This window comes from Mixophyes fleayi, chromosome 9 (assembly GCF_038048845.1).
Source record: "Mixophyes fleayi isolate aMixFle1 chromosome 9, aMixFle1.hap1, whole genome shotgun sequence".
NCBI classification, from domain to species: domain Eukaryota; kingdom Metazoa; phylum Chordata; class Amphibia; order Anura; family Limnodynastidae; genus Mixophyes; species Mixophyes fleayi.
Window position 1 is genome coordinate 72046372 of NC_134410.1, and position 27663 is coordinate 72074034.

The 27663-nt window shown below is 38.6% G+C and overlaps 1 protein-coding gene across 6 annotated transcripts in view; it reads right to left on the minus strand.

The window, feature by feature from the left end:
• STARD8 (StAR related lipid transfer domain containing 8) overlaps positions 1 to 27663 on the minus strand; it is a 128991-nt gene that overhangs the window by 2189 nt on the left and 99139 nt on the right. For 3 of the 6 annotated variants that reach the window (XM_075184531.1, XM_075184529.1, XM_075184532.1), the window contains 12 exons: positions 17260 to 17331; positions 15563 to 15644; positions 12615 to 12678; positions 10723 to 11972; positions 8063 to 8239; positions 6356 to 6515; positions 5853 to 6051; positions 4689 to 4899; positions 3900 to 4014; positions 3081 to 3302; positions 1265 to 1482; positions 356 to 532 (listed from right to left, as the gene is read on the minus strand). In XM_075184531.1, coding sequence (XP_075040632.1) covers positions 356 to 532; positions 1265 to 1482; positions 3081 to 3302; positions 3900 to 4014; positions 4689 to 4899; positions 5853 to 6051; positions 6356 to 6515; positions 8063 to 8239; positions 10723 to 11972; positions 12615 to 12678; positions 15563 to 15644; positions 17260 to 17331 — 2947 coding nt within the window. Of the gene's footprint in view, positions 1 to 355; positions 533 to 1264; positions 1483 to 3080; positions 3303 to 3899; positions 4015 to 4688; positions 4900 to 5852; positions 6052 to 6355; positions 6516 to 8062; positions 8240 to 10722; positions 11973 to 12614; positions 12679 to 15562; positions 15645 to 15989; positions 16207 to 17259; positions 17332 to 27663 lie in introns of all 6 variants that reach the window. The other 3 variants (XM_075184534.1, XM_075184533.1, XM_075184530.1) reach the window with 3 other exon arrangements.

Consider the following 27663-nt stretch of genomic DNA (forward strand, 5'->3'; position numbering starts at 1 on the left):
AGGCCCCTGGGCTGTAGCCCAGTTAGCCCTATGGTTAATCTGGCCCTGATAACAATATATGTACTTGTATATCACTAGTGCATATTATATGGGATAGGTGGTTTCCTGCACCAATTCACCCTGGTGCTAGTTCTTATCCTATGTTCCTACCATTTTGTGATTTCATCAAGAAATTCAACACTTGTAAAACCAAAACGTACAACTTTATTAAGAATGTAGGAGTTAAATATGTGCAAATCTATGAATTTGAGACCTTTTCGGCACTCCAGAAAGCAGGTTATCTGGATTATGATTTAGCATTTTCAAGATTGAAATAAACAATGTAAGTGTTGTATGAGGCTTTAGGGTAACTTACCTAAGGTCTGCTCTGCAGATATAGGTTAGCTTGGACCGTCCCATTCCGCAAGGTTCCATTAGATATTGTGAGCTCAGAATTACAGCGTGAACACCCTCATCAGGTTGGTCAGTGGTATGGTCGATAGATGTGGAAACCAACACACACCCTCCCCTAGGAAGGTCCATGCGCCATTTCCTGTATTGAAGACGAGAATAAGTGGTGAAGATGATTAATTAGATCAATACATAATAATAAAATATGCTCAACCAATTCATCTGGGGTATAGCAGGTGTAAAATGTCAGTTACAGAGTATTCTATTTTACAGACTCAAATGTTGTGGCACAGCGTTTCTCAGTTTAATATCATTGTGTCCTCCACGTTTGGCCAGAACTACTTTTGGCATTGGCATCCTAGATCACTTCAGTTTAATATAATTTTGTGATGTTTTATATTATATATTTTTTATTTATTTTTTTTGTTACTACTTTAGCCCCTATACTGCTTTCAGACGAATCTTACCCCTGTGCAAAGTACTTTTCACATAATTATTTAATGCTTGCTAACCAAAAATGATCAGCAAGCAATAAACAGGGTACCCCCAGCTCTCTAAGTGCCAGGGATAGGGAGATAGAAGTCTATCCCCATAATTTCCCATAGACTCTAATGGGCTGTGTGCGAGCATACGCCCACACAATTCTAATGGAGGTAAGATCAAAATGGAAAGTTTCTGCGAGTCTTAACCTCTTAAATGCAAAGAGCACGTGGGACTTGTCCTTAGCACTCCATGGGTTACTTACAGACATTTGACAGTCAGTTGAAGGAACACTGATTATGGTACACTACTGTTCTGACATATGAGAAAGGTATAGCCTTTATAGAATCTTCATTTAATTCAGACAGTAAAGATTAAATGATATAGACCATACCGTAGTACTAAGAATTGCCGCCGTGGGTGTGGAGCCATGCTGTCCGTCACATAGTGGAAAAGCTCTGTGTTCTGTTCAAGGGTTTCTACCACCTTGCTCTGCAGGAGGTCTTCATCCCACAGGTGGCGCTCTCGTAGAACACGATGAAGTAATGAGCTTGGTGGAGCTTCTACCTCGGTGGATACTTTCCATAGACGCAAAGGATTCCCATCACCAACCTACAAAGAGACACGTGAAGTATTAGACAGATTTTACCACCATTATGGAGAATGCACATTACGGGACAAATTTCTAAGTTTGAATAAAGGTACTGCCATTGATGGGTTATGTAGTATTCAAAAGGTCAAGACACTGGTATTTTTTATTTTATAGTCATGTTTTCACTTCTGTTTATTGATGGGTAGAAAAAAAAAGCCAAGTGCTTTTTCTAGGCAGGAATTCCACAGTGAGATCTGCAGGCTAGAAGACGGTACTGTAATTATACAGAGGAGCAACATCTAACCAAGATTATGCAGTCTATTACACTGCTTTAAAGCACATCTACTGTCAGCACACAAAGGAGGCAACCATATTGTGGACTCTACGAATGTTTAGGAGAATGCAATTCTTTAAGAACCAGTGACATTCAAGGGTCTGATTCAGGTCCATACATACGCCTGTTTGGTTTCTGGTCATGCAAGATGCACTACTCAAACAACTGCACGCATCTGACACTTGTGACACCTTAAGACTTGAGAGGCTGAACGGGTGAGTGAAGGTGGACCAACGGGGGTTATGTACAGTAAGGGCATAATATACAGCCAAGTAAAATCCTGTGTTTAGAATAAGTACGCTTTATTTCAGCTGTATCTTTTGCACCTGCTACAGAGCAGGTGTAAATGCCGAATGATGGCAATTACCCACGCAGCATTGTTTATTTTTACTATCTTTCACGCATGCGTCTCAGTAACTAGTACAGAACAGATGGATGTATTGAAGATTTTAAAATAGAAACGAAAATAAAAAAAAAAAAAACTTTGTTACATTTGTTCTAGTTTTTCTTTTTTTAGTTGGTTTATTATATTGTTGCTAGTTGGCATTTCAATTTATGATCATATAAAAGTTGTGTGTTCTAGTCTGGATTCATCGTAAACACGCATGTAGTAAACATAGTGCAATCGTGCCTAAAAAAATAATTCAGCCTGTATTTGTGTCTACGCTTACAGAAGGTACACACTATTTTTTAGAAAAACATTTGGATTTGAATATGGGCGGAACTATGCAAAACTTGTGGGGGTGTTTTGGTTGTTTTTTTATTTTGTTTTATTTATTTTTTTTACATTGAAGTTACACCACACTTGCATTCCAACCTGAATCAGAACCAGAGTGTGTAACTATAGCCTTAGCAGTCCATACAACTACTACATACTACACATGCAGATCAGTTAGGTATCATCCTCTGCCTGTTTCTCAATTGCCATGTCCAATCAAAGTGAAGGAGGGGGTGGAACTACCATTCAGAATGAATGGGCAGGACAATGCTAAATTGCACCCCTCTAAAAATAAAGTCTAGGTCTGTCCCAGTTATGACTTGTGTGCAGATGGCCTCAAGATCATTTATTATGGAACTAAGGCATTTCTAGTTACGCCCCTAGTCACTAAGAAACAAAGTTCCTCAATGGAGTCAATGTTTTCTTTTTTTGTGAGACTGAATGCTCATTAACCTTTACACTCAGCCTGCAAAATGGCTGTGTCCACTGGCAGCAGGAAACTAGTGAATTTAACAGAAAAATAACTTGCACAAAATAAAGCATGCAGACTGTAGCAGTAGCCTCACCTTCTTACATGACAGTTCTGTGTTCTCAGGGCCAGGCATTGTTATCCAACCTTTAAAGCGTTCTGAAGACTCCTGGAGAAAATCTTGGATGGTGTTGTCCAGAAGGGGAGAGAAATCCCTGGCTTCTCCTACTGAACCTGCACAGAGATCCTCCAGAGACAAAGGCTGAGCATCTGCAGCTACGTAAGAGTTCCGGGACTGGAGCATCATATCATGAGGGATCTACAAGACAGGTAATATATCAGGTGATCATGATAAATGTGCACCACTGGCTCTCCAGGCAACAGGCCCTGTGTTTCTTTGTGTAGGACAATATGATTGTATAAGAAATGGATATGAATTTTGCAAACTTTGGCCAGAACAGTCATTTCAACATGAGCCCATAGGAGAATGGGAGTTGCTGGCAAATATAGATTTTATAAGGACAGCTTCACTACCCAGCAAGAGTAATATTTACCACTACTGTACTTTAAAAATGTGTATGTAAAGTTAAATGAGTTACAATGATATGTAAAATATGTAAAATGCATAGTTTTAAGTACAAGATAGTTTTCATACCTATGATCAATACTAGCAATTTAAATGCAAAACATTTAGTTAAAGAGGATAGATCACCATATTTCTATAAAAGGCATTGAAGTCATTGTGCAAATTACTGGTGTAGCTAGTAAAGAGGTGCGAGGTTAGGTGTCTATTACTGGTAGCCTCTATTCTTTGATTAATTGCTTTTGCTGGAAACTAAAACAAAGAAATACAAATAAAAAAAATGCTAGGTATATGAAACCATGACTTTATGGCTATGTGCTCTCATACACTCACCTGGAAGAGTTTCTTGCATTCAGTGATCATGTGGAGCAATCCTTGTGTAGCAGCCAGGTTTTCACTGAGGTCCTTATGATCTGGTTTTCCAGATGCTCCTCTCTTCTGCATGATCCTGCAGGAAAAACCAGAATAATTATCTTGTAGCTGCTGTATTATTCTAACTCAGTGGTTCTTAACCTTTTTCGTGATTGGCTCCCCATTAAATCTCAAAATACGTTCTCGCACCCCCTTGAAAAATGTGTTCCAAATATTTTGTAAAAGGAAATTGCATTTATTGCAAATCAATTTATTTATTGAAAAAACACAATTTTTTTTATTTAACTTTTATTAAAATAAAAATAAAGTTTCATAATAAAGTCTATCATTTTATATTACAAACATAAAAGTTAAAAACCTATCATTACCTCACACCCCTAGACATGCTCTCTCACATGCCTGGTTAAGAACCGCTGGTCTAGCGGGTCATGTGACAAGGAGAGGTAATTTTAAGCAGCATTTTGAAAGTCACACCACTTCTGTTGGTAGTGAAAATTGTCGGATCTGACTTGGCAATGCATCTTAGGTAAAGGAAGTATATCAGGGAGTTGGCAGCATAGACCATGGCAGCATAGACCACTAACACACACACACACACAATACAATTTTGATATTTTCCAAATACTTAATGTTAGGGGCATTGGACAACAATGCTATTAAATAGTCTAAACGTTACCACGTTAACCAATTAACCTAATGATTGCACTCCACACTAAGCATCTTCTATAGCAGATGAAAAACAGAGCTTACCGAGGTGAAGTGGTCTCTTTCTTGGAGATGTTGAGATGGAAAACAGAAGGCGCCAGACACACAGCCAGGTTCCCAGGAGTCATCTGGTTCTCTTGAGCAGAGGAGATGTCACTCAGGAAATACAGTAATGTTTGCAAAACTTCTCTATTCTCATCTGGCATCAGTAGGATTGCGGCCTGCACAGCGCGCAGCCTATGATCCTTGGGTACATCTAAAAAGGGGGCACAAAGAAGAAGTTAATTTAAAAGTAAAGGCTCTTAGGGGGAAATTCAATTGGCCGCGTTACGTTCACGAGTAAATGCTGCCCGCACACTATTACTGTTAGTATGGTAAATTCAGCACTGATTTTTGCTTGCAGCTCTTTTGTGCATATCTCAGAGCTGCGAGCAGAAATCTGCGTTAAAATTACCGTACTAACAGTAATAGTGTATGGGCTGTGTTACTCTCATGAGTAACTAGGTCAACTGAATTCCACCCTTAAATGTGTTATGTTTTCATGTATACTAAATATTCTACCATTTACCCATTAAACTAAAAAATAAATTAAATAAATCTCTTGTGGCATAAACTAATCTTTCAGTTAAAAAAGCATTTTCCTTTCATATAATTCAAGAACATTGTTTGTGTCCATTCTTCCTAAATAAAATAGGACTGATCATTACTCACCATTAATCAACATCCTCCCTGTATGTAATTAGATTACGGAAAATAATTGGCCATCTACTTAAATTTCAAACATGTTCAGACAATTTACAGTAATGTGGCCAAAAAACATGTCAACATGACGTCTAAATGTGAGACTGCATAGGTGCAGAGGGAACACACTTGAGAAAATACATTAATTAGTATGTCTACTTGTGGCTAGTAACAATTACTGATGTCGTCAAAAGTGAGACATAGATCAGTAAGTTAGATAATGTAAAATGTATACATTAAATGTACAATGAATAAGAAGAGCTAGATAACACATATAACATCCTCACAAATCATACAAGACTATCAAGGCTACTATGGAAGTTCTGCAAGAGAAGACAACTCTGCTTTATGCAGCTGCAAGGTTCCTTTGTCCCCATATAGGTTATATCACAATGTATCGAACTATTAAAGGCAACTTTGTGTAACATGTATACATCATATTCATTTGCAGTAGGAGGATATGCTCACACTGGTAAATTTGCAGGAAAGTGTCAGTCAGTTTGCTGGTGAAGACTGGCTCTGGTAGGTCCCTAAAATACTGCTTCAGCAGATCAGCCACGTCATACGCCGACTGCCCTACATAGCTGACATTATCAGGTGAGGACTCATTCATCTGCCGCAGAACCTGGATTCGAGACTTTACCCCGGACTTCCTGAAGATTCCCACCTGGAACACAAACATGGTGTTGTAAACAAAGTGATGGGTTAGTAATGGGGCAGCAAGTTCTCAGGAAACATAAATCACTTTGGTAGTGAATAAGACAAAGTTTGCCAGATAATTTATTTGTGTCTGGAATGGGCAATGTGAGTAAATAAGAGAAACCAGTATGCATTCTCTTGTACATAACACTTGTAACAAATACATTTTGGCAAGGAAGGAGGGAATCAGTGTTACTGACATGAACAGGAGGTTGCTACATGTGTGAAATGCTGTGTTCGCAAGACAAACACTAGCCCTGGTGCTCAAATACCTGGTCTAAACACTGGCTGCGGATATAGCGCATAGCTTGCTGGATACTCTGCGGAAGTGGCTGACCCGTCCTTTGCACGTTTATTATTGGAGGTACTCCAAACACAGCTCTTCCTTTGTAGTCTGGGACTTTACTTCTTTTCATAAACTTGGGGACAGTCCTACCAGCAATACAATAAAGAGGCTGTTAGTACAAAAGGCTTGATAACATGTAAGTCATAAACATTAAAAAAACAAGCAGCAAAATCTGAATTGAATAGATATTAAGTACTCTATTATAGTACTTCATGTCATGGGGCAGGGACAGAGTGCTTTACTAATCAAGTGTTTCATTTCCATCAGTAAAGTGGAATCAAGCGAATTTCTGTCCACTAGAGGGAAGCAAAAGACAATGGTTTCAAGAAATCTGAACACATAGCTGCTACATATTGTGCATAACTTGTAACTAAATGCCACTTTGTTTTTTGTCTTTACACAAAAGTATTCACTTTAAATAATCTGGTCTACGCAGACAGCCTTGTAGATAAAATATTTAGATGTCAATTTAAATTCCAGATATGTGAAACTTCAGCTTCAGATTTACAGGAATTCAATTATTTTAGTAGAAAAGGCATGCAATGAAAAATATAATTCTGTTTGAATTTAACCATCTACTAAGGAAAACGTATTACTAAAATACCAAAACTTCACAGGGCATAAAGTGACCAGCACTATATACGTAAACAATTTTTGACTCTCTTAACCTTTGATGGGGCTTCAAAAACCGATTGGAAATTTGAGATTGCAAATTGGAAATTTACATGTTAAAGATTTTACAAAGTAAATATGGTTGACTGCTTTTATCCAACTTCAAATGTATCAATGTGATCAGTAGCTCAGAGGATAACTTCTCACTGATAATCAGTTCACAATAGTCACTAGATATTAGAGAATATTCAACAGCAGCTAACACAACATTAACTATTTGTTAGCTTAATCTACAGAATATTTCTTAAATTTGTACCAACTGGTGTTGAGTCTTTAGAAAAGTACAGTCCTCCAACATTTTGAGAAATCATTACAATATTCTTGATAAATAGAGATTGACAGGGGGAAGGCTGCTGGACCATGGGAGACGTGCATTCATTGAAATTGTTACAAATAAAGTAGATTTGTGCGTCATTATGGGAACCTGATTTTTTGGTTTTGTACAGCAATGCTTTGGGTATATGAAAAATTCAGTATAAAAAACTGCTCTATTATAAGTATATAAAACAAAACACTGGTTCGCACTGGATAAACAGAAAGCAAGAGGACTTTCTTGTACACAGATTTTTGTCTGTAATTTGGAGACCACTATAGTTCTGTATTATACAGTTGACTGGTACCAGGACCCCAAGTGCATCTACCTGTCGCTGTGATTGGTTACTACAACAGCAGTTCTAATGAATCACACTTTCATGTCTACTGCTGAATGGAGTTCATGTGCAGTTGTGGTCACAAGTAGGCGAAAATGCAGATTAAGGCGACCAAATTCATGCTGTTCTATTTTACATACAATTATTAGTCTGTTTATGACATCATATGAAAGAACATTTGACATCGAAAAAAACAATAGTGTATCCACTGTTCACATAGAGTATTAAATCTCTTCAGTGGAAGAGTTTGGGAAAGGCAGGGAAAAAAAGTATTTGTCTTCTAATAAGAAATACTGTAAAGCCATACTCACCATGCCCACCCCTGCTTGCTGGGCACAGAGTATTTCTCCATGATGGCAGTGAGTCTAAGTAGGGATAACTTCTGCAGAAGGTTGAGTTGTGCTGCCGATTGCCTGTTAATCTCCAGGGATGCTGAGCTGAGGCTTGGCCGATGCGAGTTCTGGAAGCTGTGCCAGCGCAACTTCCTGCTGGGGAGAGAGTGTCAGTGACTAAGGAATTTTACATTTTAACCCTGTTAATACATAATATAAGCTTGTGCTTAATTTTTCACATTTAGTTCCAACTTAAACAGTAACTCTCACAAAACTACATATTAAACCAGATATCTGTACAACATGAAAATAAGCATGTTCCATTTATAGTATTACAGCCATAAAGATGCCTCTAAATTCATGTTCTTACATACTGACATAAAGCAAGCTATTATCTTGGCAGGTATCAAGATTTATGAAATAGTAATTAGATTCAATACCCCATGTACTGCCTGGTGCATGCTGACTGTGCTCGCAAGAAACATTCTCTGACATCCTCAAACTTTCAGCTTTCAGTACATTGGATCTGAATTACAACACAAGATTAGCTTCACAATAATCAGCAGGCAATTCAAAGCTGAATTTCCAGGTAATGGTTAGAAGTTACTAACTTATTCCTTCGCCTCCCTACAGGCACCGGGGCCCATCCAGCCGGTTATCCCAGGGCTGCGATGTTGCTTTATTATAGAAATGGCAGAACATTAAAGTTAGCCATTATAAAATGGCTGCAGGAGGGGGGCATATGCAGGTGAACCTATCAGAAGCAGCAATCCCCTTATTGGGGCTTCTGATAGGCCCTGCTGTTTACACCCATTCCACAGCGTCGCACAGCCTTGGTTTGTGGTCGAGCTGTGAGGAAACTCATGGGAAAAATGTCTGCATGGAGCCCCCCACAGGGCTTATCAGAGGAGCAGGTTAGTAACATCTAAAGTTAGATGGCAAAGCGGCTTTAAATAATGCGTGAGGCATTTAAGACAAAGTGAGGTGCACAGATTTTAGCTGTTTTTTTTATAAAGAATATTAAGCATGTTAAATGGGAGCTTTAATTATTTATATATATATATATATATATATATATATATATATATATATATATATATATCTATCTTGTGAACAACTTTCATTTGAGCTATAGTTTGTTTCTATAGTAACAGATGTTGACAGGGAAGTTCAGCTATTTACAAAGTAGAATGTATGGTTACAGATGTCACTGAGGGGGTTCGTTATTCGCAATCTATGTCAAATAGCAGCAACAGATATTTTCTACATTTTCAATCTGCAATTTCAGACAGTGGTGCTATTTCAAGTATGAAGAGTTGTAACAATAAGTTGCACTACCAAGCAAAGTTATTTTAATTAGGCAATATTTTCAAGTGGAAATAGTATTTCAGAACTGTACAGTGGTAGTAAGCATTTAGTCACTCTGCACTATTAATGTCAGATTTTTTAGAACTGCAAGACAGGTAGAAAACACTTTCAATTGGGCTGTACAAGAAAAGATTTTGGAAAATCATAAAAAAAAATAAAAAAAATAAGACAGAAACTATCCGATCTCTACAAATTCTATGAATATATTTTGAAATTACTTAATAGACTTTAAACATCAAGAGATTAAAAAAGGAAGACCTGTACTGGTAAATGTAGCCAGTGGCTAATTTTGTAGCCATTATATTATGTATCTATATAGCCATTAAATTATGTATCTATATCTAGTACACATACCTTGACAGAACTTCCCTCAACTTGCTTCCTCATAACACTCTACCCCTGTTACATGCAGCTCCTTCCTCACTAAAACAACCACATACGTAGACAGGTCTTTGCCTTCCCAAAGATCAGCACACTTTCTTTTATCCCTGCTGAATTGAAAACGGAGGACATACAGCCAGTAGTAGTTGTCAATAACAGAAAGGTGCTATGACTCTAGGCAAATGCACCTTAAAATGAATGGCAAAAGAGTTTATTGTACAAGTAAGAGCCGAGTGTTTTTTTTATATATGTATAAATGGATAAGAGTGAGATAGCTTAACACATAGCAGCAACCAAGGAATAATGCTAGATCATTAACTAAAGTGAAACCAAATCCAGTGTTTGGAGTACCTAGCAATGTTTATGGAAAAAAGTATGAACAGGTGTGTGATGTTTTCGCACAAATGTTTTCAGTCATATTTACAATATGTCCTACTAGAAAGTATTTGCCAAAATAACTAACCATATAACAATTGTTCCTATGAAGATGATATCTATCAACTCCCTGAGAAGATTTCCCCACCATGAATGGAATCTTAACTCCACAGCAGTACAACAACATTGGGGATCAGAATCTGACAAAATGTACATCACAAACATCCCCTTTTAAAGCATCCATCCATTACGTATTTCTTGGGTAGACCTGTGACCTTTATCCCCCATACTCAAAACCTCCACTCGTATCAAACACCAGCACTGGTCAGGGTAGCCAATTTCCCTGCAAGATAGAGTCATTCTCTACTGGGGTATCTGTACTTTGTTTGATTGCTGCCTTAGGTGGGCTGTAAACTATGTTCCAACAGATGACGATATTTGTAAGTGTGATATGCACAGCATGGCTGAATAGATGTGCGACATCAAAAAGTTACTGATATTTGTTTTTGACCCACCTGCATGGCCTAGTTAAGGATGCCCCAACTCCTGAATCCCTTCTCTCTCTCATTTCTGCCTCTTCTGTCTCATTGAGAGAATTGCCAGTGCTGTCAAAGTCACTGGCTGAAGTTCCCACATCAGATATTGATCGCTCCTCATAAGCAAGGTGACCCATTTTTTCACCTACAAAGTCTGTCTCTTCCTCATCAAGTTCTGGACACACTGTCCGTGACCACAACTCCACCATCCTTTGCAGACCCTTAACATGATTGAGTACATCATCTAGGTGGCCAAAAAGGTCACTGCTGCCTCCGAGTTCCAAGAGATCCCCACTACCTGCCAGCGAGGCAGGTACATTGTCATAAATGCTTGAACGGCTTCCTATAGAACTATATGATCCTCTTCTTTGTTTCCCCCCTAATCCATGAGAGTCCATACTGCTACATACCGAGTGTCCTAGAGATTTACTGCCCATCTTCCAGCTCTCCAAAGGTACATGCGTTGCTGGGCACAAACTCTCAATGGAAAGAGATCTTGGAAAAGTGCCAGGCTTGTGGTCCATCGGTATGCATACAAGACGATCTGACTTTTGTGACAGTCTGTGATGCATATCATCCTTTTGCTCTATATCCAGGTCTTCCAAATAAACCCCCCTACAATGACCATCCAAATGTGGCTTCCTGATACTACCACTAGATGCACATTTAGTCCAATAGCCAGGATGAAGGAAATCTTTATCAAATGCAGGAATGTCCCCATCATCATCACAATGGTTTGTGAAATCTAGCTCATCTCTCCCAGTATGCTCCAAATTCTTAGAATCCAATATTGCTAGGTCCTTTTTATCTTTATCCTTTTCCCTCTTGCGTAAAGATTCCATCCTTTTTAAAAAGCCCTTCGTCTTCCTTTTCTTCAATTTTTCTTTCAATCCTCGTCGGTGAGACGCTAGAGACTGGTCACTGAGACTCCTGCAGGACTTGGTGGCAGCTGGTGAACAAGACAAGGAGGTCAGTTCTGAAGGGGGAGTAACAACTATATCCATGACTCCACAGCTGCTTATTGCACTCTGCAGAGAGGTGGCCTCTAGGTCTGTGCTGAGGTCTGTCAAGATACTATCCCTACTGGACGTGCTCTTCATGGTCGGTGGCCCATCAAACTTTGGCGAAAGAAGTTCAACAGAATCCAGACGAGACCAGCGCCCCTGGTCTCTCTGGAATGCCCAGCGATCACTGATAGCACACTGATCATCATCATCAGAGTCTTCATGCTACAGGTGGGGAAAAGGGTAAGTTGTATTTAGTCAACATATAAATATTATAAATAGTTAGCCAGGAAAAATAAAGCCCAGAATGGCAATTCATGGCAAATATCTATTAATTAGAACATTTCACGAAATTGGTATACAAAAGGGTTGGTTTGCTGCATTTAAACATTTCTTTATTAGATGGTTTTGCATATAGGGGCACAGTTGAAGACTGAAAACATTTTCAGATTGGAGAAATTTATTACAGATCATATATTCTAGCGAAAATAAATACATACATCATTTCTCTATCATTCCCTGTTATGTTCCAAAAGATCTACTTCACACATGTAATATGCTAAATGTTAGAATGTCTGCAATAAGTGGCTCTACACTATACTACTATATTAATTTTCATTAGATGCCACTGTAGTTTGAACAAAACAAAATATATACAATCCTTGACATTAGCTATTGCATTACAAAACATCTGCATGTCAAAGATTTCTATCTATGAATTTGGATTCTAGTAAAACAATGGCAATTGGCAGAGGATTGTATGTGTTCACACAGGTCCCACTGAAAGGCCTCTCATTTTACTATGCTTTTATTACATGTTTCTGGAGACATTTCACTATGTTTGTACAAAGTCCTTTGAAAGCTCACCTGTTTTCGGTGGTAATTAACGTCCAGCTTCATAGAAGCACATGAATTAAGTGTCATTAGCCGCCTGCAAATAAAAAAAAAAAACGTAAGTGCATATTTTCTGTGAATTTAAATTCTGTTGCTCAAGGGTAAGTGAAGGTCAGGTTGTAAATATTCCATGCTACAAACTCTCTTGTTTATAAAACTGGCTTGAAGCCTTTCTGTATCTGCCTGAACCGCACCTAACAGATGATTGGTTTAACTGCTGCACGTTAGATAGGATACTGGCTATTCACCCTTTCCAAACGGTTACATTCTTAGTTTTATCAGGGGTTAAATCTGTTAGAAGAACTTGTGCTGACATTTACCAGCTCTTAGGATTTCTCCCAACATTGCTAGCCCTTTTAACAAGCTATAATTTGGCAATCTCACTGCCACAGACCATTTTATATTCCTTGGCACTGGAAAGGGTTAAGCTAGAATTCCACCCTGAAAGGAAATCCCCTTTCCAAGATCCAAAACAGTTTTCTAAATGTCCCCGTATCCAACAACTTTATCGGGATGTCAGCCTGAAGACTTTTTAGTCAAATCAGATCTTCAGGAATATTACATTGAATGAGCAATTTAAATGAGGTCTTTAAAAAAAGGTGCATTATCTACCTGTGCATCATGTCTAAAAAAAGCCATTTTTTTTTAGAACAATAAAAGACTGAAAAAGAAAATAGGGGAAAGTGTCACATGAATGAACAGTAACAGTTAAGAATACTAAAGAGTTGGTTATTTCTCTGAAAAATGAATGTGGTAAAATGAAGTGAGTAAAATTCTTATATTCATTAAAAACAGATTGGAGTGGGATAGCCTGAAAGTACAGTCATGCCGAATCACCACCACACACATTTACAGTTCAACTAGGGCTCTCTTCCAGACTGCTGATCCTATGAATTTGCCCAAGCATACAAACCTCCACAGAGGGATCACTATCACTTCCCTTACAACAGCACTTATATTTCCAAAAAGCTATAATTTTGGCCTTAATGTTTGCATGCCGATTATAGGTCAGAGTTATCTGGGGGAAGGGTGTTGGAACAGTAGTTTTACTGCTCTAGAGATATTGAATCTCATGACTTGGTGGGAGGTCGACTATGCACCACTTGCTTCCAACTGACCTTTGGCGATGACCAATTAGAAGATGGCAGTGCGACCCTCACGTTAGGTCAAATTATATTAGTAAGACATGGACAGTTATACTACAGGTTTTTGCCATTATATTTTCACTAGGCTGTGTTGGCCACCCTCTATAGAAGAACACCCATCCTCACCTCTAGTCAAGAAAGAGCAAAATAATGTGTGTCAGCACTACCACCAGAGAGACAACTAGTTGGATTGGGAACAGGAGGTGGCAGCCTCAGTGTGGTGAGTACATGTCTCATTACTGGACACGACTACAGCCATGCCATCATTCAGAAATGAAGGGCTTTAGTGGTGGCAATATAAATAAATACCACGGTACATCCAGTAACATTATTGCCCTGGAGTGTTTAATTTGATTGCAGACCTGTGACCCAAATCTCTTGGGAACAGTTGGGTCACATGCAGTGTTTCCACTTAAAAGGTTTCTTCCCCTGTTGTTCCTGGTTACCTGAAGTGTTTCAATTACATGTTTATCCCCACCCCACTGGTTTTATCTAATTTTTCCTGGTTTTCCAGGAAAAACCAAGTCAAGACCAGGAGATCTAGCAGGTTGCCCACCACCGGCCCACGACAACTGAGCTCCCCAAAACAACCAAATATAATACACCAGAATAAGTGTAGGGAATACAGTGCAATACATACAACCATATAGATTTAGACAGAATGCCCTTGTACAATATACATATATGTATATAAAAATTAAGTGTCCCTTGTCTCCAATGTAAATATAATCTATTAATGCGCCTGGGATGCATAATATCTTTGCAATTCCTTTATCATATATATATATATATATATATATATATATATATATATATATATATACACATACACACATATATACACACACACACACACATACATATATTATATATATATATTTTCTTTTTGGGTTTTGTGAGGAGTCTAAGCTGATAGTATCTGAGCATTTATGTTCTTTTATGATGGTTCTCATAGGTTTTATGTTCATTTTGGTATCCTATATCACTTCCATTATCTTTGCTGGATATAAGAGACAAAAATAACAATGTCTTTTCTTGACAGATAAAGTAGGGGCATGGAAGTTGGTTTAGTGACAGCCCTGATCACACTGTGGTTGGGCACAGTATGAATTCAAGTTTATTTTAGCAAATGTTTTAACTTAATTACTGTATGTATGCCTTTTTATAAAAGGCAACACAGTGTAAAATCACATCTATTAATCATCTACTCTAAATAAACACAACATATTGTTTTAACAAACAGTAGATGAAAAAGATGAAAAGTACAAATATGATGAAGACACAAATGAACTACAGGTGTATAGAGGGTCATGGGATGACGGAAAGATGCAAGCTGTGGAATTGTGAAAAAGTAAAAAGACAAAACAAAACATAAAAACTAGTAGTGGAATGGAGAGTGAGTCACTGGGAGGAAAACTACAAGTCCAACAGCAGCATAAATTTTATTTCCACCGATCAGAGCCAAATTGTTATAAGTATATACACAGACTGTGCTCAGGTGAGTGCTGTCCCTACATGGAACAGACTGTGCTGTTCCCGCCAGCACTTGCTGAACCACCACTAGTGCCCTTTAGCCAATAACTTGTTGTCTGCTGGAAAAGTCCATAAACTCTTATTGCAATCTCCTAATTTTTATGATAGTTACCCTTTAACAAACAAAACGTAAAGAAGACAAAAAGGTAAAATGTTCTGCCAGTGTAGATTTGTTATTAAGGCTGGTTATTCCTGAACTGGTGAAATGTATAAATGATACAGACTACAATAGCCCTGCTCTACCTGCAGAGGGATTTGAGGGAGTCCTGATCCAAAAAGTTGTGGTCTCTTTTCACACACGCAATGTCAACAGGAAACTGGGAATCTGCAAGAGGAGAACACAAATGAGAGGTAGATTTACAAGACAGAAACCTGTGGCTGCAATATATTAATACAGTAACAGCACTCTCAAAGTGGATCTATTTATAGATATAACATGCACATCTAATAGTGCAGTGCTCTTGGAAAATAATAAATCTGCCAATGATCCAAGGTCATGCAACGGATTACAGGGTAGTTAAAGTAATATAAGTTTTAGGAGGTTTGCATTTAATGATTATTTTGTGTGGCGTTCTGTATAATTAGTTGACAATTTTTAGATTAAAAAAAAATAAAAAAATCTTTAGTCGATTCACCACTTCGCTCATGAACGGGAAGGAAGATTTTACACCTAGTTATGAGCTTTGGTTGTTAGCAGTTGCTGTCGTCTTTGTTTATTTGGGAGACCTTTTCAGGAGGGGGGTGATCTGGAAGTCACTTGGTCAGACAATGGTTGGCTTGACACTTCCCCATGATGCCATGCTTCCAGCTATTGTTCTAAAGCATGGTCCCATCCTCTCAGCCCTATGCGAGTGTTGGAGCCACGATTCCTGAGCTTGTGGCTCAGACTGAAAGAAATTCAGTGTGAAGTAAGCAGGATAGGCCAAGTCCCCTGTGTGCCAGGCAGTACAGACACTACCGGAAGGATACACTAACTCTACCATTTATAAAACACACAGGTGACGGACAAGCTAAAATAACATTTGTCATAAACCTAGTGGAGTATATTATAACCAGTTTACTTGCTGAAATTCAGCTCGGTGGCTTAGTGGTTAGCACTTCTGTCTCTCAGCACTGGCGTCATGAGTTCGATTCCCGACGATGGCCTTATCTGTGTAAAGTTTGTATGTTTTCCCCATGTTTGCGTTGGTTTCCTCCAGGTGCTCTGGTTTCTTTCCACACTCCAAAACCATACTAGTAGATTAATTGGCTGTTATTAAATTGACCTTAGTCTCACTCTGTCTGTGTGTGTATGCTTTGACTGTAAGCTCCAATGGGGCAGGGACTGATGCGAGTTAGTTCTCTGTACAGCACTGCCGAATTAGTGTCGCTATATAAATAGTTGATTAGGATGTGTATGTTCATTTTACTGTGTGCACAGTAGCAGCCAAAGCTACTATCTGATCAAACAGCACATGGAACCAAAATGAGACACAAATATCTTTAATTTTAATTGTGCAATCAGTTATGAAATGTAATAAATAGTAGAATGCAGTAAACATAGTACATGAGAATTGGCTCTTCCTATTCTGTGACATCAGCAGATAACTGCCTGGGATGAAAACACTTTTTGGGCCAGCCTTGTGTGTGTACACTATATAATAGACTCAAAAAGTACCAGTAGTAAGAATAAAATAAGAAATTGTTTGGTACAAAAAAATACTAATTATAGATGGTGATTGTCAACACAGACAAGTGGCAGGCCACATTGTTAATAAGATGCCTCGACAATCTCCCTCTCCATTAGTTTACATTCCAATCCTGAGCAGTGAGCCCTGAAGGATCATGGGTCTGCAGCATCCCATAATAGAGAGCCTCTCCCAAATTAGGGGAACCACAGCCATGGGACTTCTTTGGTTTTGTCATTAAAAAAAAAGTTATAGTTAGAGGAGAAAGCTTACCTTCATACAGTTGTGCATACTGAGGAAATCCTGCAGCCCGTAACCAATCACAAGCTTTCTTAGCCTCGACGTCTAACATGAGAAGAAAGTTACATTAAACCTTGCAAGTCTATGCAGTCTTATCCATTCACTTGTTTTACAAATAAAAGCTGTTAAATATTGTACAAATTCATTTGGCATGACAACGCAAATTGCAACAAAATTACAGATGCATTAAATCTCATTTCAGTTAAATTCTCATTTTTATTTTATTTATTATTTTTCTGAGCAAAATTCATATTCATCCAAACCCACAAGAGTAGTAGGTCAGGTAAATTGGAATATTGATTGCACTGAAATTAGTAATCACAAAAGGCTTGAGATTTCCTTTAGTAAATAGAATCGTTCAAGGAGCTAAAGCATGTCATCATTCACTTCCTGGCTAATCTAAATATGCAAATTAGGTTTTGTAAGCCATTTCAGATGGGCACTTTGGAACAATGTTTTTTGAAATTATTCTGTACTTCAAATCCTAACACATAGATTCAGTACATTCCTGGAAAGAAAGTCATATTAACAGTTAGGAAGTATGTGCCATAAAGTGCTTACAGTCTAAATAGAGGACACAATTTCTTAAATGTTTTCCTCTCTGTGGATTTGCAGAGGCAAGAACTAATTGGATGCTTCACTTGTATTGTCTTAAAACTATTCCAATTTCATAGGCCAAAGTGAAATAAACAAACAATACCAGATAAATATAAAGTAAAAGCAAAAGTGCACAAACATATCATGCCTTATAAAAGGTTTATAACACACTAAATGCATGTAAAATAAGCAGGTCATGTAAGAATTTAGGAACATAATGTAGCAAGCATTTTTCCCATAGTCCAAGTTCTAAACAGTCCTAATAGCCACAGAAGCTAATGTGGCTGCCATACGACATAGAGTCACAAGGGACTAAGGCTAGTGGCAAATAGGCGCTTTGCACAATCATGCAGGGCCCCCATTAGGGGAGTACGCGGGATACTGGTGTATGGGGCCCGGGCTCACGTGGGGGGCCCGCTAGCCACCAATGAGCTGTTCATCACGTCTGTGTCCTCCCCAGCGTCCCTGCTGCTGTAAGCCTGGCAGTGACAGGCAGCTGTCTAACGCAATCTTTCATCTCAGATCCACGTTTGACAGCTGCCTGTCACTGCCAGACTTACAGCAGCAGCGACGCTGGGGAGGACACAGCAGTGAAGGGAACTGCAGGGGAAAGCTGGGTCCGCCCATTTGAACATGTGTTCAGCCCCCTCTTCCTGTCAGTTGATGGTATGACCTCATGTCACACAGAGGGGCTGCAGTAATCAACTTCTTTTTCAATGTGGATGGTCAAACATTCTGGGCTCTAAGTAATTTTATTTTACTTTGTAGGATTGTCAACAAGCACAGTGTGGGAAGAGGAAGAGGGAGGGGGAGGGGGAGGGGGGAATTGAGATAGGGTAAACTGTGTGCAGGTCTGTGAACAAACATTTATTATGTACCGTGTCCACCATAACACAAAGTAAAAAATTTAAAATACTGTGCATAGAAAACCCTTGTCCACCACCACAGCTCAAACATGCCCAACATAAGCCTCAGCAGTATAAAAGCCTCATGCCCACCATAAATGTGCTACATCAATCCGTAACAATGACATCAATACAAACAACTCCCCGAGTCAACTTGCCAACCACCTTATTCTATACATTTCCTCTGTACCTCATTTAATAATTGCACACTTGAATACTAAAAATGTTTTATCCTAGCTGAAAGGCATATAAAGCAGTCAGTACTTTGAGTAAAAAGGGGCACACTTCCTTCAACATTTGTCCATCCTCCCCCTTTATCTCGGCCTCAACCCAGTTAATTTATTTAAAGTACAAATAGATGACTGCACCATGCTTCCTATAGAAAACATTTGAGCAACTGTTGCAATTTACTTGATGTATCTCTAAAACTGTGTTTTATGATCAGATTGTCATCTTAATAAAAAAAATTACAGCATATTTCAGTAATATATAAATACAGTTTTTGAATAGCATACATTTTCTAAAGAATATAAAGATTAAAACAAAAAACACAGAAAACTGCAACATGTATGTTTCATCAGATATATATCATTTTAAAAACTGGAAAACATACTTCCCATATGGCCAATTCAAGCATCTTAAATAAATTGTATTAACATCTTAGATTTTGAACAAGGGGCAGCTGCCATGAAACATCAATTTTAGAGAAAATATAGTTGACTAGTGGAAGAATCTATCTGAACCGTTATGACAAGTTTTTGTTGGTGCAAAAACCGACAAATAAAAAAAAAACGACTTTACTTTAAAAATGACGTCTTTGCAGCAGGGCCGCAACTTGGGCTGTGCAATAGCAGCAACCGCCAAGGCCACAACGGGGTGTAGGAGTTTTGGGAATTTGCCTCCAAAAACAAAAGCTATCCACCGGTGGGGGGGAGGGTAGGTACAGTTGCTGGGGGGGGGGGGGGGGGGGGCGGACTGCCTGTCTCATTAGTACTGGGCCCCAGAATTTCTGATGGCAGCCCTGAGCTCATGCATATTATCCAAGGGAACTCTGCACTTTTACTATGGGTGTTCCAGAACACAGCAGGCAGTGTAAGTGCGCACACACACACACACACACGCCCGGGCTTATAAATGCAGCTGTCACAGAGCAGTAGTGTCCATGGAGGTGAAGAGGGTGTGGGGCTTATTCAAGTTGATGCCTGGCCTGCTTGATACTTAGATCCACTACGCAGTCCCCATTGAGAATGATGCCAACAGTGCTATTGTGTGTTAGTCTGCATAACACCAGAGATATTGGATAATAAATAGCTCCAGTATTTAGAATTGCCTTAACCTTGCACGGAAATAGCTGTTTCTGCATGATTTGAGTGTAGATAAACAGACCCATAAATGCATATAAAGTAAACACAGTAAAGTCAGCATTACACGATTTGCATTACAAAACCATTTTACAGGTGACAATTATATCAAGAGTAAATGAGACGCACAATAATTTAATTAAAATGTGAATTTACTAAAGCCAGCCTAAAATATTAAGAGAACATATATTGTCCTAAATTGCACTGAGCAACATAATTAAAGTAGAAAAAAAAGTTCTTGTGTTAAAAGCATGTCAGCCGATTTGCTTATCGCTGTTAGAGCCCATTGTGATTATCCCACTTCTACACATTTCTATACCTCCCCCTTCCCCACACAGTGCCAAATAGTTTCCACTGCTAAATATTTTCCAGTAGGAGCTGAGAGAAGACATTTGTTGTCTCACTTCAGAACATCACTTTACACTGCCATGGCATACAACCCCACAACATCCACTTATTAATTATAAATGCAAGGAGTATTACATACTTAAACTCAGGTCAGCAACGTTACATTGTAAATGTCACAATAAAACAATAAAAGCATATATACGAGCTGTCAATGACATCTATTTTGGAAGATGATTGCCTCCAGCTGATAGCTTGAAAATCAACCAAGGTTGTAAACTCATCAGAATCTCTTGTTCAATCTATTGTAAAAACATCTTTAGCAGACTCCCATTACACTGGGGCATTTCCTATGTCAAGCATTTATTTATGTATGAATGTTGCACAGTTTCCATATACCCCATCAATCACTACAACAATGTCAGATCTGACACTGGGTGAATAGGACTTCATCTTTTAAGCTAGACTAGACCCAGCATGCAGTTTCAAGTGTCCATGTACGTCAAAGCTCTAAATTAGATTGTAAGCCTCAGGAGTCAACAACCATAGCTTTAAATCCTCACAGCAATAAGGAGCTGTAGGTGACATGTCAGATACCAAGCTGTGAGAATTATTTTCACTGTAAACACTTTCTTCTGCTACAAAGAAAACAGTTTCTAGCATAGATGTGTCAAAACAACAAATTTATGAAAAAAATTTTACTTTATAACTGCAGCAAAATTGCTTATAGTATGTGGCTTTAACCTGTGCACAGCTACTCAGGACCTACCTTAAAGCAGAGAAATTATATCACCTACAGAGATAATAAATACGGAGTACTAAGACAAGATATTTGTACTCTTGCATTTCAAACGGAAATTGGAAAATAATCTGACATTGATAACATTACATTAACAGGATTTTCTAATGTAGTAAAAGTTTAGCAAATGGGCAAAATTTGCTGTGTGCCCATTTAAGCATTCATTTTACTAGCCCTGGTCACTATATTTTTTATAGTAGTGCTAAAAAAAAATACACATTACTTAGAGTGCAAACTAATCAGTATATCCAATACAGCTCCTCCACATCAAGTCATATTTGATGTTAAACAAATATTTAGTGTAAACTAAAATACAGAGAATACAATTTAACTAAATTATATATATATATATATATATATATATATATATATATATATATATATATATATATATATATATATATATATATATCTATATATATATCACACAGAGATGTGTGGCATTTCTAAATCCAGTCTCCCTGCTGATCACACCCCACTTACCTGAACCCATCAAGACTGTCAGGCTTCACATAACATCCCTCCCGCCACAATTAGGGTGACGGGAGAAAAACCACATCATAAAAAAACAGGTGCGGCGTTCAAGAATGGGCCACATATGACTGGCAAGACTGCCCAGCCTGTGCTTTTCCTACACTTCCATTATACACACTTAACATCTCAGAAATTTAGAAGTATATAGCCAAATGTACATTTCACACACGTTGTAGGTTTGACATTGGCCACAAAAGAAATACACAACACCATTATAAATGTTTAAGATGTATTCTCCGTGTTTGTATAGTATCACAGTATACCCAAGCATACAGAATACATATGAGCCAACTGCAATACAAAGCATCATATGCATTTCATAAATGTCTGGTTATTCATGTCTAACCTGCAGCCCTATTGCTTTTGAAGTGTGTTTATCTTTTATTAAACGATGGTGCCTATCATAGGCAGGGGCGGGCTGGGCCGGGGGGCATCGGTTCCCCGGACCGCTCAGTCTGAACCTTGTGCGTGTGTCATGTGATGCGGCCGCCTGTTCGCCAGCCCGCGCCTGATCATAGGATTATTTTCAGGGAGCTAAGCCGCTATACAAATGGTTCTGTCTTGTATAGTAGTGCAGATGCCCCATTAATGCCAGAGCTCACTATGCCTATGCTAAAGGGATTTATCAAGTAGCTTTCACCAAGGTATGAAGAGAGACATGCTTAGTTTGTAGTGTTTGTTAACAAAAGATGCCATGTGATTTGTTTCTCATTACACAGTATTAAAATATTGTACTTCAATACAGAATAATGATGAATTATAAGGTTGAAAGCCATACTACTGCATTTACAATTAAAATATATTTCACACATAATGCCCACTGCATATTACTTTCTTATTTTAAGAGCCATCCCTTTCTACCAATAAATTCTTGTAACACACAAGTTCTGACACCGAATGGAAAGTCTCTTGCTTTATTGCTTGTTTAAGTGAAAGATAAAACATTTATAATTGGGATATTTTCCTTTCCCAGTAATTGAAGGGGAATATTACAGTATATAGAAACTTGTTTTTGATATCAACATGCCTGGGAATTTCTAGATTTCTAGAAGCAGATATTTTACCAGGCACATTTCAAAGTTTGTAAACGGGATAGCTATAAAAATGGAACACTGAAAGAAACAGGATTTCTATCCACATATCAAATTAAATCAGCAACCTGAGGTACAATCTCCAGTCAAGGACAGTAATTAGGACAGCCTTCAGTAACTCAAATCACAAAAAAAAAAAAAAAATGATATTATAATCTTATATGAGTTAGAGATTAAGTTGTAAACAAAGTCCCCGAGAGGAAAAAAAGACTTTGTAGGATATGACCTAATGAGAAAAACATGAGTGGGAAGATGGCAGCTGGCAGACTAGTGAAGGACACCTGATTTGTGTGATAATAGAAGTCAGCATCAATATAATGTGAAGTACAACAAATTAGTTCATGTATGCAAACTTTCAAAACTATGGCGACGTCGTTGCCTCACCATTGCTCCGCCCCCACTATAAAATGCAGAAATTCATGGCATTGAATAGCAAGGGAGGGGCTTCATAATGCGGATAAGCACCACCCCCGCCGTTCAATGCAGTGAATTTCTGAGAATCCAGGAAGTTTGCCTACTCCCCCGGTAGGACTCCCCGAAATTCGGGAGCCTCCCGGGAACTCCAGGAGAGTAGGAGTTAGTTGTATCTAAAGTACCTTGCAATGGTACACCACCTATTATTAACCTTTATAGGGCGCCAGATGAGGACTGCAGTGCCACAGAGCCGGAAAACAACAAGACCATACAATACAGTAAACAAATAACACTACAACTCTCACACAGCTACCAGGGTGCTATATAGTTCTGATAGTTAGTCAAATTACTTGTCTTCATAAAAAGGGACATTAACTTCAAAATAAAGTTTGACCCAATATGAATCTTGTAATATACTTGTGTATTTACCATGTATAAAAGTTCCAAAAGTAGCCTTTTAGGCCCATGACCTTATAGGTAAGGCAATAGAAGCATTGTGTATAAGCAAAGACTCCTCTCATATGTTTTTACTTCCGGCACCTTTATTATATATGTGCTCACTTCATTAATAGGTTTTTTGTAGTAAGTAATATTTTAGGTCCCAGGCTGCTCTTGTGGTCGATCACAAATCTTAGCATGTAGCAATCATACTGATGCGATAGTACATGGTACACAGAATTTTCCCCACATCGTCTGCGTCCCAACTAGGTTGCTTAAAAACCCATTCCCATAGATTGTAAGCTTGCGAGCAAGGCACTCTTACCTCTTTGTCTGTATTGCCCAGTACGGTTTATTACTACATTTGTCGCCGATTTGTAAAGCCCTACGGAACTTGCTAACGCTATATAAATAAATGTTGGAGAGTCTCAACACACACGTCCTCTCTATGCAGCAAGTAGGGGGGTCCTGGCTACACACAAGGATGCAAATTTTCTGGCAGGGAACCAGAGTGCATAACCCCTGACCCCTCCTATTTTTTCTATGAGGGATCATGTGAGAAGGGGTTGGTCAAAAGTGGACAATCCCATTAAAAGTAGTATCCACCTTACAAAAACACCCTTGTTTACTGGCCATGACCATTATCTGATAATGCGCTGTTTTTAGGCATAAGAACAACACATTTGTGGAAGATTAAAGAAAGCTTTAGATACAATATTACTGGTTGTAACAGCATCATCATCATTTATTTATATAGCGCCAACATATTCCGTAGCGCTTTACAATTGGGACAGTAGTAATGAATGTGGCAACAGATTCAACTTCATTAGACAGCAACCCTATAGATATGTCCCAAAATATATTCACCTATATCTACTGATCATAGGGATGCCAAAATGTGAATACTCAAAGTTCAATGCAATTTTAGCATTCTAGTAAGGTGGCTAAGTGGTTAGCACTTCTGCCTTACAGCACTGGGGTCATGAGTTCAATTCCCAACCATGGCCTTATTTGTGAGGAGTTTGTATGTTCTTCCCGTGTTTGCGTGGGTTTCCTCCGGGAGCATCGGTTTCTTCCCACACTCCAAAAACATACTGGTAGATTAATTGGCTGCTAACAAATTGACCCTAGTCTGTGGGTCTGTGTGTGTGTGTGTGTGTTAGGGAATTTAGACTGTAAGCCCAATGGGGCAGGGACTGATGAGAGCGAGTTCTCTGTACAAAGCTGCGGAATTAGTGGTGCTATATAAATAAATGGTAATAATCATAGTACAAGGACCTTTACGTAGGGAGTCTCCTGGTGATATAGGACCTCACCAGAATACACTGAAATTGCTATGAAAGTGAAATGATCATGGGGCTGTAGATGTACATTTATAGAAATCCCACACAGCACTTATAACTGATGCCTTCCAGGAAGGAAAGGTGCCATAAGCCAGCTGCGTTGTTTGTTTTGATCCATAATGGAAATCTATATATTTATGGAAACATGTAGTCCAATTTATACCAATTATGCCAAGTCTGTCCTAGTCACAAATATATGGAAAGTTTAAGGCATTAGATATCAAATATCTTTAAGGTCAGGACACTCAATCATTACCTGGATTTCTGGTGCCAGGGCCTAGAAACATGCCAGACAAGCTATCTACAAGATCTGATTGGCTTCTTACTACATCATACTGTCTACCCCTATATACATAGCGTATTTCTCCCCATTATCTACATTAATGTGCGATCCCCCCATCAGTCCTTTATTAAACTATTTATAGCCCCTCTAGAAATACCACACATTCTTGTATGTATGACCGCTCTGTGTAAACAAGCAATGTAATGACATCAGTCATCCTGCAATAGCGCCCAACCAAGCAGGGCTGCAAATATATAAATAGAGGGAAACATTATATGTAATAGTTATGATGCAAAGGCACTTTTAGAATTGAGCAGTTCACATGTCAAGCTATTATTATTAGGAAGGAATGTAGTCAGACTTATAGTACACATGAATTCCTGTCCAGACAGCAGCCTATATACTACTTGGTAGCCAAGTCTGATGACAGTGTCCTATCTCTAGTGTGAGGTGTTGTGCTGGCACTACGGCCTCAAGTGTTATATATGTCATTAGAATATATGCAGTGCTCCTAACCATGATCACTACTAACAGTGAATGTTATGTTTTTCCTCCACTCAATGAGAACATTAGGCATATTCTAAAACATAATAGTTAATAAGAGGGGAGAGACCCCAGGGGCTATATCAGAATAGGAGGATAGGAGAATAGGAGGAAAAGGAAGCTTCCCCTTGGTCTGTATTGTACCAGATAGAACGACTGCATACCAGAGTACAATGACTGCACACTGTAATGTGCAAATGAAAAGAATATATGAAACAGTCATTACTTTAAAAAGAATAAGCACTAGATTCAATCCCAATAACAGTTGTTGCATATCAATGTTAGAAAGAGCACTCACAAATGACTGATTACTTTTAAGGTTGAAATCATTTACTAATGCTAGTGAATCAAGTCATTCCTCTGAAGGACTCATTGCTATTACCAGCTGATGAACAAGCGGGTTCATCACTAGTCCTGTGGCTGCAAGCATTCAATGACATCTTTACATCTGTAAGCTGGCCATACAATCCAACATTATTATTATTTAATTGAACAATCTAATTCATAATAGATCTGATTACTGAACAATTTCTACACAGACAGAACACTAAAAATGTGGTACACTTGAAACTTTGAGATGGCAGTACAACTGTTTTCAAGCAATGGCCAATCCAGGGGCTAGCTGGGCTGGAGGGCAGGGGGGGAATCTGCTTCTCATGCCATCATTATTTATTTATATAGCGTCAGCAAATTCCATAGCGCTTTACAATTGGGAACAAACATTAATAAAACAATACTGGGTAATATATACAGAGAGAAAAGAGGGCCCTGTCGCAAGCTTACAATCTAAGGCACAATGGAAGTTTGAAACACAAGGGTAAGTGCAACATCATATTACACATTTGTCCAGCTAGAATGAAAATGTAAAAATTATTGAGTGGGCTGTGTGATCAGTCACACAGCAATGTTGGTCAGAGGGTTGTTGCCTTGTGTTAGCGGCGTAGAGGGTGGTAATAGGGTAACCCTAGGGAGATTAAGAAGCTGGTTGAGGAGTGTTATAAGCTTGTCTGAAGAGGTGGGTTTCAGGGAATGCTTGAAGGTTTGAAGACTAGGGGAAAGTCTTATTGTGCGAGGGAGGGAATTCCACAAGTTGGGTGCAGCCCAAAAAAAGTCCTGTAACCGGGAATGGGATGATGTGATGAAGTGGATGACAGACGCAGATATTTTGAGACAAGTGAGGAAATGTATGTTGTGCCGTTTTGTTGACGGCCTTGTATGTTAGTATAAGAATTTTATATTGGATTCATTGAAAAACAGGCAGCCAATGTAGAGACTGACAGAGTGGCTCAGCAGAGGAAGAACGGTTTCAAAGGAAAATCAATCTAACCGCTGCGTGCAAAATAGACTGTAAGGGTTCAAGTCTGATTTTGTTAAGGCCAGTAAGGAGGGAATTGCAATAGTCGATGCGGGAGATAATGAGTGCATGAATGCCTGACCCATAGTGGGCTACTTTGGGCTGGGTCACTGGGATACCTGCATTTTTTCTCCTTTAAAATGTTCCTAATTGGCTGTTGTGCTGAGTCTTGTCCCCCAGGCTAAAATTTGCCAGCCAGCCAGTCAAACTTAAGACACTTAGGAACTATTTTTTGGGATTAGATAGCATACAGTAAGTTCTACTACATTAGCTAAAAGAGTACCAATCTGAACAAGATTTCATCAATACAAACTTGCATTCCAAGTAAAAATAATTACGCGTGTATACAGCATAAAGTAATACATTCTGC